At 30.9% G+C, this 11708-nt stretch overlaps 1 protein-coding gene across 1 annotated transcript in view; it reads right to left on the bottom strand.

Annotated features, from left to right (window-relative positions):
* Positions 1-424: 424 nt before the first annotated feature.
* Positions 425-11708, bottom strand: part of LOC127730853 (ATP-binding cassette sub-family C member 3-like) — a 77774-nt gene continuing 66490 nt past the window's right edge. The window contains exons 24-31 of the mRNA XM_052239456.1: positions 10652-10851; positions 9695-9818; positions 9326-9427; positions 6161-6304; positions 5314-5472; positions 4662-4828; positions 3241-3435; positions 425-1931 (exon numbers count right to left, since the gene is read on the bottom strand). Of these exons, the coding sequence (XP_052095416.1) occupies positions 1820-1931; positions 3241-3435; positions 4662-4828; positions 5314-5472; positions 6161-6304; positions 9326-9427; positions 9695-9818; positions 10652-10851 (1203 nt within the window). The 3' untranslated portion in view covers positions 425-1819. The remainder of the gene's footprint in view (positions 1932-3240; positions 3436-4661; positions 4829-5313; positions 5473-6160; positions 6305-9325; positions 9428-9694; positions 9819-10651; positions 10852-11708) is intronic.

Raw genomic sequence — 11708 nt, 5'->3', positions numbered from 1 at the left:
ATGACTGTTGCATAAAATTCCATTATATTGACAACAATGTGGGAACAAAACAGACAGACTTAATAGGTATCAAAATGAAACAAAACAAAACCATATTTTGATTTTTTGTCAAATTCGTAGCCAATGCTCTTTTGAAACAAAGTCAATGATGTATAACTACATAAACAGCTTTAAAACAATTGAAGTAATGTAAAGAGGTCCTAATAAAATAACCAATTTATCTAAGGTCGACTTAATCCGTTAAGTAACTAATTCCCTTTAATTGAAAATCTGTAGTTTTCTTAATTTCATTTACTATACAGTGTTTATTGGTTGAAATCCTATATTTGTACGTTATGCTGCATAATCGGTCTTCTCTGCTGACGTCATCGACATATGTTCGGGCAGTTTAAATTTGAACCTTTGATTATAGTTAGATACTTAATATCCAAATATACTTTATTTAAAACAAAATAACATAAATTGTTTTATAATATTTCTTATATTATAACGTAATTATAACTTTTAAAAGAAAAATAACAAATATATAAAACTCAAATACCAATGAGTGATAAAACGAAATAAAAAGTATATAAAACTAATTAAATGTATGGATTGTAACACTGCAGCATAAAAGACAATGAACTTACAGGAAATATGAACTGATGCACCATATGAAATGTTTTTACTTCAAAAAGAGATTCTCATCATTTTTAATCTAATTTACATGATTAATAAAGCATGTGTTTTATCAATCAATCCTGCCAATTTGAAAGCAAACGAACTAACAAACTAACTAAAACGTAACTTAGGATATTGGTCAAACATTTCAATATAGATTTAACCAATTTATTTCTTCATTAATTAATTTCAAGTGATTTTTTCCCTGGCCATATGATTCTGTATTTTTGTTGCCTTAAGTATCACAGCATTTTCAATATGGTATAATTTATCATAGGTTACCTTGACCTCGAGAATTTTTTGTCTGTGATACCGGTTTCATAGGCCCTTGGTATAATTTAGAATAAATTTCCAGGACCTGAGTTTTTGTTGTATGGGAAACCGGTATCATACACCATTGTAATAATTTAGCATAGGTTTCCTGGACCCGAGTTTTTGTTGTCTGTGATACTGGTATCATAACCTTTGGAAGAATTCAGCATAGGTTTCAAGGACCTAACGTTTTGCCGTCTGGGATACCGGTATCATAAACTTTCTGTATGATTTAGCATACATTTTCTGGACCGGAGATTTTGTTGTCTGTGATACCGGTATCATAGACCTTAAGTTCTTTTTCTGTACCGATGTTTTTCTGTACGTTTTTCATATTATTTTTTATATTGAACCTATTATCTATTAATGGGATAGATAGGTTATGCAAACAAAAACAGGTTTATCCCCGCCATATTAGTATATAGCTGTATAAGGCACATTGTAAGAGATGGTCTTACGTTATATCTAAATGTTTTTTTGTCATAGGAAATTCATTGTTGTAGACTGTATGTCGACCTCCGGATGTTTTAATGTCGTCTGCTTGCTTTGGCATTGATGCATACACAACATCTTTTGTTTCATAGTGTAATTTGTAACAGTACAAAAATGCACATGTTTTATATTTTATAACAGGGTAAGAAAACTAGTATCAAATATAATCAAACTTAAAAAGACTAACCAAACGACTAGCATGATACCAATAGAATAACTCTGTCATAATTCATAATATATGTTAAAAATAATTCATTAGCAAAATAATGCTACAATTCAGCATATGTATTGAAAGGTGTAATCAACGATTAAGTTAAAATCGACAAAAATGGTATATGGACTCAAATATGGCGCTTCATATAAGATTGGCCTCTTTTGCCAAGGAATAAAACACTCCTTCCTTGTTTTGTAGCAAGGTTTCGGGCGTATCAAATTCAGCTATAACACCATTATCCATAACCATTATTCTGAAACAAAATAAAACGTTAATTCAGAACTTACTATGAAAATTACTGTAATTGGTTGAACCTTATTGTAAATTATAACTTATCAGTTAATTTCTTATTTTTGACAATGTAAATATATCGTTTAATTAAATCTAATAGTAAGGATTCAAATCATATAATTAAAGGTGTGGCCAGGATCTTCCTTTGTCTTCTGAAATTTCAATAGCAACTTTCTGGAAGAACGATACAGTGTATACAATTTATATAATGCAATTAATATAATGTATACACACATCGAAATTTATATTTTCAATTTAAATTCAAACACTAACATTCTGATACTTTATAGCCTCTACTTTAAAAACTGCAATTAGAAGTTGTTGAAACATAACGGTTACCCGTCTTTGAGAATGTTGTAAAAATTATCCAAATGTTTTAATTTAAAATATATTTACAATCATTTCTAGAATGTTGGATGGGTCTTTTTTATAAAACTGTAGGAGATTTGTTACCCTAAAAAAAGGTGGCATTTTCCTGCATGCTCGCCAAACTGACCGATAATTACTATGATACTAGCTTGATTTACATTTCGTACAACCGAGTTCCAATTTAAGTTTAAAAAATATTTATTATACATATGGCAGCTTTCCGACATCAATTAAAAAAAGTATTTGTTTTATCTAGGAACTATCCAAGGGAGCAATGGAAACCAATAGCTTCTTTTTATATATTAATCAGCTCGCTTCTTGCATTACAAGCTATAATTTAACTATCGTTATACACTACTTTTTAACTTATTTTATTCGGGCTCCGCTGATGAGTCTTTTGTAGACGAAACGCACGTCTGGCGTACAAAATTTTAATCCTGGTGAATTTATTTAGATTGCATGCGGTAACTTAAGGAGAACTTTTTCGTAGTCATATATACTAATTCCAATGCAGAAGTCTTCTACTATTATTAAGATATTACTCTCTAATAAAAATAGACTACTTTGAAATACCTGTAACAAATAGTTTGCATAATTCACTTTCGGATACATAAAAGTATTGATTACAAGCAAAGGCAAAAATCTAGATTGTTAACCATGACATTTTCCATCACCTTCAAATTCAATTCTAAACAATACTGTATTAGAATATCACGTGTAAAGGCCAAGTATGGATCATAGGTAAAGTTATAACTTCAACACAAAGGTACCAAGATTGCGTAATATGTCAACAACAAATTCAAAGTTATAGCAATTTTGTCTTTATTTTTTTTTATAATGTGGAACACCAACTAACATGCATGCATGACTACGCTACTATACATATTATGATACAATCCTACCTGTCATAATCGATGACTGTATTTATCCGATGAGCTATAGATAAAACCGTGCATTCAGAGAAATGCGATTTTATTGTTTGCTGAATGATCTTATCAGTTTCCATGTCGACAGCAGCAGTTGCCTCATCTAACAGCAGTATTTTTGTTTTATGCAGTAAGGTCCTAGTCAAACAAAGTAACTGACGTTGTCCCACGCTGTACATATAAAAAACATGATTGAAATTCATATCAATGAGAACCAACAGAATATGTATCATCAGCTCCGACGAGTAAAGAAATCGAATTTAGTATTGTGTTAAGCTAAAACAGAATTGACAATATAGCCAACTCGTTTAAATCATAAATGTATTTAACCCTATTATCTAATACACGTGGCTATATTCTTATCCACGTGTACATTGACGTGTATTTGTTTATTTATTTTAATAAACATTGACCATTGGTCCGAATGGGACCTTTAACTTATGTTAAATTTTGAGTTTAAAGTTGCAACTTATGTTGCACGAATTTCAAAAGCGGGAATAGTTTTCTTTGTTCATCAAACTACAGTATATAATCATTCGAAGCTCAGTTTTCAGTGCAGCTAACCCACCTCCCCACCCATAACGTTTTGTATGGAGAATATATATTTTTCGTTTATTTGTATACTGACTATTTCCGTTTTGTCTTTGTAGATATTTTAACATGGCAGCGGCCAGTGCACATGTCATATGTGACGCACTCTTTCTTTATATGTTTGTTTAATAAATTAAACAAATTTAGCTGCACAACTGGCGAGCTGATCCCATAATGATAGGGTGTTTTTGTTTTATGTACTAGCCTAAGTGTTGTGGTTTAAGGATTAAATACTTTATGTTCGGTTGAAAAATGAATGAGAACATAAATAACACATAGTTAACTATCTCTACGCAAAAACAGCTTTAAACAATACAATGATTCCTTTATGATAATATCAAGCAAAATAAAGTATAAGCTCAAGAAAATTTGGGGCCGGCAGCACCAAGACAGCAACCCAACCAAAGAAGAAAAAAAAGATATATAGAGGTTATATAACAATGGATAAGTGTCAATAACATATGTATAACTCTCAACTTAGTCTGACAGGAAGGGAATGCTCTTACAGACTATGAATATCTAACATTAACAAAACAAAAGAATTCCTGAAGGACAAACAACTTTGTTATATATCCTAAGACAGGCATACAAAAATTTGGCGGGGTTAAACTAGTTCTTAGAACATTTGTCTCTTAACTTTTTAAATTTTGATCAGTGCAGAACAGAAAGAAGATAGAAAAATGAACAACAAAAATAACACTTAATCCTATAATACTGACCTTATAGACAAAACTAACACAGCCACATATAAAACAATATCAAACTGAATAATACCGTATAATAATAAACTTGATTTATATAGATACCTTAGATCTCGACCACTTTCACCTACTTCTGACATCAAATCGCCATATTGAGAAGTTATGAAACTTTTCAAATTTGAATACTCTAATGCTCTCCAAATTTGTGAATCTGTAAATTTGCTACTTGGGTCCAGGTTTGTTCGCAATGGCTCAGAAAATATTACTGGATCCTTTTAAAAATAAAGAAAATTCTATAAGAACCTTAATTGTACGAGTTGCCTTATTTAACTATTCACTATAACACCATCTTTAATTAATGTGCTTTCCAGTATTCAATTGATTTAATTTATAGGTTTTGATACTTAAATAAGTTTGCATTATCAAAGTCTGAAACCTGCCATGATTTTTCTCATAGGAACAAAAAAAAAAAAAAAAAAAAAAAAAATGACGAAAAAAAAAGACGAAAAAAAAAGGAGAAAATATTATAAATCCCCCAAAATAGATACCAAATAATCAAAGCACAACACAAAACAACACCAACAATTATAATAAATTACCCAATAATGCATGCACGTGATTTGTTTGCATTTCTTTAAAGTTGGGCTATTGCCCAATTTATACTCAACAAAACTAATTACAAATGTACTCAGTAAATACTTTACTTTTGTTTAGATAAATAAACCTTTCCTACATTTTATCGTTAAGATTACCATACCTGAGGTAAAATAGAAATTTTCGACCTAAGATCGTGCAATCCAATAGCAGCAATATCAACTCCATCAATTTTAATACAACCATCTACTCTCTCTATTAGTCTATAAAGCGCCATTGTTAAAGACGACTTTCCTGCTCCTGTGCGTCCGACCACGCCTATCTACAAAATTATATAAATTATACAAGAAAGGTATGGAGAGCAAAGCATGACATGAAGCACACACAGAAATTATTAAACAACTTTTCTGAAGGTAAATCCAGAAAAACGTTTGAGACGCATGACATTTATAAAATGTTGTTTTCCTTTTTTTATATTGTATCTGTCGATCTAAATAAGTTGATATTGTTTACTGTTTTTCAAGTGATTTGATCAAATCAGATAAATAAACAAATATATAAATATATATATATAACCTGCAAAATTTCATATGTTATTTATATTCTGAAATGTTCAGTTTGTGGCGATGTTGGTGAGTTACAGCAGCCATATTTTATAAACGCTACAATGGGCATACAGGCAATATCACAATGAAGCAATATCTCTAAGTGAGCCAACACCTCAGACAGTCAGGCCACAACACAAGTGATTGAACAGTTAATTCACTGGAATGATGCCCAGTGGGAATATCAAGAAAAATGTCAGATAAAGGAACCAAGTGTATTTTATTCAAATGGCATCAACGGAAAGCCGTATACCTCCCAACCCGTGAGTTGAGGTATGGTAACTTGCAATCACAAACATCAATAATATAAACGTATACATAAAAACACAAGGATTTTAGCATGTGCATATCGATGTCGTCAGGAATCAGTTAACGTGTTCTTAAAAAAAGATAAAAATATCTTACCTTTTCCCCAGGTTTGATGTTACAGCTAACACCCCTTAATACTAAGTCTAACCCTTCTCTATACCAGGTCTTATAGTTCAAAAATTCAATTTCTCCATTTGCTGGCCAGTCGTCAACTGGTCTTTTGTTGCTTATCCATGTTGCCTATAAAAAACTCAATATTTTCAACATTGCCGCTTGAATGTAAGAAACGAATTCTTTACTCAAATTGAACATTACGGAGAATCCAAAAATCTAAATAAAGCAATTGCTTATTTCAAATGAATGAAAAATTTCTAGATTAATTTCAAAAAATTATTCCAACAGGTGCAGTAGAGACAGCTTTTAGTAAATTAAGGCGACAGTAGATTACCAAAACTTAAACTTCGTAAAAACAAAAAGAACCTGAGGGAATTGCATTTACCACCAAAAGGAGCGAGTACATGTGCAAAAGATATATACATCTCCATTCAATTGATCCTTAATTCATATGATTGCAGAAAACGGAGAACAGAAAAAAAAGAGAACGTAACGCAATAATAACTAAAGTTATAAAAATACTGTTAAAACAAGTAGAGATAATGTTGAAGTACAAACTTTTAAACTCTTAACTGCAAAATAACTTTTATGATAAAGGTAAATGTATGCACTGCTTCCAACACATTAGTTTTAAATTTCAATATTCATTAACTTGCTCCATACTATTAACAGGGAACTTAAATTCACTACTCAGTAGTTAATGTTTCATACTGGCTTTTTATAATTACACTTTTCATATATATGTGGAAGCTTTTATTACACTTTTCATATATATTTGGATGCTATTATGACACTTTTCGTATATATGTGAGAACTATTATGACACTTTTCGTATATATGTGAGAACTATTATGACACTTTTCGTATATATGTGAGAGCTATTATGACACTTTTCGTATATATGTGAGAGCTATTATTACACTTTTCATATATATTTGGAAGCTATTATGACACTTTTCGTATATATGTGAGAGCTCTTATTACACTTTTCATATATATATGTGGAAGCTATTTTTACACTTTTCATATATATTTGGAAGCTGTTATGACACTTTTCGTATATATGTGAGAACTGTAATGACACTTTTCGTATATATGTGAGAGCTATTATGACACTTTTCATATATATGAGGAAGCTATTATTACACTTTTCATATATATTTGGAAGCTATTATGACACTTTTCGTATATATGTGAGAGCTATTATGACACTTTTCGTATATATGTGAGAACTATTTTGACACTTTTCGTATATATGTGATAGCTATTATGACACTTTTCGTATATATGTGATAGCTCTTATGACACTTTTCGTATATATTTGGATGCTATTATGACACTTTTCGTATATATGTGAGAGCTATTATGACACTTTTCGTATGTATTTGGAAGCTTTTATGACACTTTTCGTATATATGTGAGAGCTATTATGACACTTTTCGTATATATGTGAGAACTATTATGACACTTTTCGTATGTATGTGAGAGCTATTATGACACTTTTCGTGAGACGGCGTGCACAAAGTTGAAGGCAACTGTAAAATGCGCTTTTAAAAGTAGTTTTATACAACCGTGTTTAAAATATATTTTCAATAGGAAGTTTTTTTTTATGATAAAATGATGAATGCTAGCCATTAAAATCCACATTACTTATAAAGTTATCAAAATTAAATCTATAAAGTATGAAACGAACATAGAGAAAACGGCTAAATTATGTGAAACTTGTAACATAAAATAAGCATAAAATAGAGTTTTCGACCTAAAATTTATACAAATTCAACATATTTTCCCGCATTTACGTATAATAGAATTTTTCGGATTCGGACTATGACGTCATACGAAATTCATCGCAAAAAAAATCAAAAACGGCCATGGTGGATGAGTTTGAAATGTAGTTCGTTATGTGTAAGAAGTAGTAATTTGGAAGGATTAATATTCGAAAATGGAAGAATAGATAAGAACAAATATTGAATTGCTATTTTTTTATTTCAAAATAACTTGATATTCCAAATGTGCATAACAAGAGGTTTAAACAAATCTGCAAAATATGAATGATTTGATAGTCCAGGCTGAACACCTGAATTTTTTTAATGTCCAGCTATTATGTTACAATTTAAAGAAATGACGTTTTAACGCTATTTTCTGAATAGGGTCCACGACATAGTCGCTTATTATTCCCATTACACTGCTCTTAGCATATATTTATTTATATTTCCACAATGTGCATATGCTGCACTTTGTTGCTAAAAAAAAAGAAATATGTTGAACGTGTATGTTTAAAGTATGTAATAAACTAAGTGTCCAGTGTTTTTGTTACACGTTTGTTTTCTGGGGAAAAATGCCGACGTCGTAAATGATTGAAGTAATTTAAAGACGTTACGTTTGTGGACTCAGCTTTGTGCACGCCGTCTATGTATTTGGAAGCTATTATGACACTTTTCGTATATATGTGAGAGCTATTATGACACTTTTCGTATATATGGGAAAGCTATTATAACACTTTTCGTATATATGTGAGAGCTATTATGACACTTTTCGTATATATGTGAGAACTATTATGACACTTTTCGTATATATGTGAAAGCTATTATGACATTTTTCGTATATATGTGAAAGCTATTATGACACTTTTCAAATATATGTGACTGTTAAGTTTTTATTCTCATTTCACAAGCTTCTGTTATTTTATAGGTTTTTGTGCGAAATTGATCATAGAAGGTACTGGCTACTCAAAAAAGTTCCTCTTTAAATATTTTGTTTTAATGATATTCTTATATATAAAAATTATGAGGTGAGGTATGATTGCTGATGAGACGACTATCCACCAAAGTTCAAAAAAAGTGGATGTAAGCAATTATAGGCAACCGTACGGCCTTCAACAATGACAAAAACCCATACCGTATTGTCGGCTATAAAAGGTCCCGACATGAAATATATGAAACAATTCAATTCAGAAAATGTTTGACATTTAAAAGTGACTCGGGACACACGGAAAAACACGTAGAACGCTGCAAAATCCCTCCATTTTAAATTTAATTAATACGTGCATGTTTATTTTACTTGGACAAGAATATATCAACTCTATAAAAAATATTATATCTCATTCAAAACTTCATTTCATCTATACAAAAAGGTCATAAAAATTACCTCTGGTTGTAATTTGCTGTATTCATCTACTCTCTCCATTGATATAATGTCCATTTGTAAAATACTGACAGTCTGTACAACAGCATTCATGCTTACTATTATCTGCAGAAAAGTTACAATTTTAATAACTTGATTGTAATGGGTACATACAAATCAAAGTGGAAAGCTGTCAATGCCAACAGATCTCCCTCGAACTGCACATTTATTGTGATAAAACATTTTTATTTTAAGGGTTCAAAACACTAGTGTGTTTAAAGCGATAAATGATTCGTGTACTTTTTGCTGATTTTTTATCTAAAAAAAAAAACCGGTTAAACAATTTTAAAACCAAAAACCATGTTTATATGTTGTAAAAAAGCTGTTGCTCACCTGTAATGCATACGTCAATGACAGGCCGGCATCTGCTCCGGAAAGAGATGTTGAGAGCACAGCAAATAGTGCAGCGGCTAAAACTACCAAGTTTCCAAACGTCTGTATTCTCATACCAATCCATCTAAAATACAGCTATCTATTTCTAAATGAACTTTAACATTTAGGCATATTATCTTTGAACACATCCTCATCAAAAACTACAGTGGAGCTTAATGATTTCGGAAGGGTCAAGGCCAGATGTAAAGGACGATATAAATAAAATCATCATTTTATAACTTATCTTACACATCACAAGAAACTTTGCACGTTTCTTGAACTTTTATTGCAACTTATAGATTACAAGCAGTTCTTATTGAAAGTATGTAATAGATGAAATCATCAAGCTTTATGCTCTGTGGGTGGCAGGTATCTTTTAATTCATGCAAAACAGTACATTTTTAAATCACATTGTCAATTACAAGTGATAGAGCAAATAAACTCCAGTTAAGTTGCCCTTTAATACAAAAAATTGATAAAGACGTTTGATGTCATTCGATTAAAAAAAGTGAATTTAATTTATCATTATATAATATTTCTTCTAATAACTACACGTAACTGCGGCGTTGTCTTGCGACTATAGAATGAAGGCTATTCCATTACTTTGAATCCACTGTAATTTTACTTGTATGCATTCATGCAATGATAATGGTTGTCAAAAGGAAAAAAAATAAGCCAAAACATTTTGCTCTTGCTATAATATAAAAATGAGAAAATGGAATTGAAAAATCTAATCCAAAAAATATTTGTTTACAGTTAAACGTGAGACGCTCATCAGTAATTGATGCACCACATATGAAGTAGTGAGTTTAACGATGTTTATGATGGAAATATTCCAACTGTTGAAATTAATAAAAATATTCCAGAAGTTAATTATACAAAGTACACAAAGCTATACAACTCTAGAATTAGACTTACCCCATTCCAGTGTTCGCGGCAAAATAAAATGATGAGTTCAGATCAAGTCGTTTATAGACTTCGTCAATAAACCTTTCCTCCGAGTTATAGGCACGAATAACACTTGTGCCATTTATAGTCTCACTGTAATGGCTTAACAGGAGTGATCTGGTCACTGCCTCTGTCCGTTTTAATTGTCTGGATGTAGGCAAATAAAATTTCTAAAATGAAATACGTGTTCATAGAGTTATGAACTTCATCAGATACAAACAATTAACTTCGTATTTTATTTGGCCTTCTAAACTTTTTTGATTCGAGCGTCACTGATGAGTCTTTTTGTAGACGAAACGCGCGTCTAGCGTACACAATTTTTAATTCTTGTATTTTCGACGAGTTAAAAGTACAAGTACAGTTGGCTTAAGTATCCCTTACTTTATGTCATAGTTTTTGTACTGTCTAAACCTATTTTACATCAATGATTTTAATCAATTAATTGTTTGTTAGCTTTCTAAGGCGTGTGACTATACAAGACGTTCGGATACTTCAAGTGAAATTCTTACCTTCATTTCGCCAAAAAGAGATGGCTAATGTAACTACAGGTGTATACAAAACATCTTACATATTCTTTAGTAAAAATCATTATCGTATCCAACAAATGATTTATTAAATGAAACATACAGGATCCCTTGTTGAAACAACTACAGTCGATGATTTTCACATTAAGTCTTTATACTGGTGTCACTGGGTTTATGGAGAAATGCAGAGCAGAATCATCGTTCTAGGAGAGTGAACAGGCTTTGTGTAAATGGCATTTACAAACATTTTAATAAAGCAAACTCTGATGTAAGGTTTTTTTTCGAATCATATTAAAATTACTGAACAACGGTGCAGGTCATTGTGAAGAGAACGTTATAAGATAGAATATATAGGTGCTATATAAATTTCTTAAATTTGCCAAAATGGTAAAGACATATTATGAAGATTTGCTTCTAATTCTTTGTCATTTATTTTCAGGCCGCTTTGTCACGGTCTGTTCATCTTCGATACATAATTTTTTGTGGTTTTTTGATATCTTCTT

This window comes from Mytilus californianus, unplaced genomic scaffold, assembly GCF_021869535.1.
Source record: "Mytilus californianus isolate M0D057914Y unplaced genomic scaffold, xbMytCali1.0.p SCAF_2, whole genome shotgun sequence".
Lineage (NCBI taxonomy): Eukaryota > Metazoa > Mollusca > Bivalvia > Mytilida > Mytilidae > Mytilus > Mytilus californianus.
The sequence above is the reverse complement of the archived record's forward strand: the minus strand, read 5'-3'. Positions and strand labels throughout refer to the sequence as shown.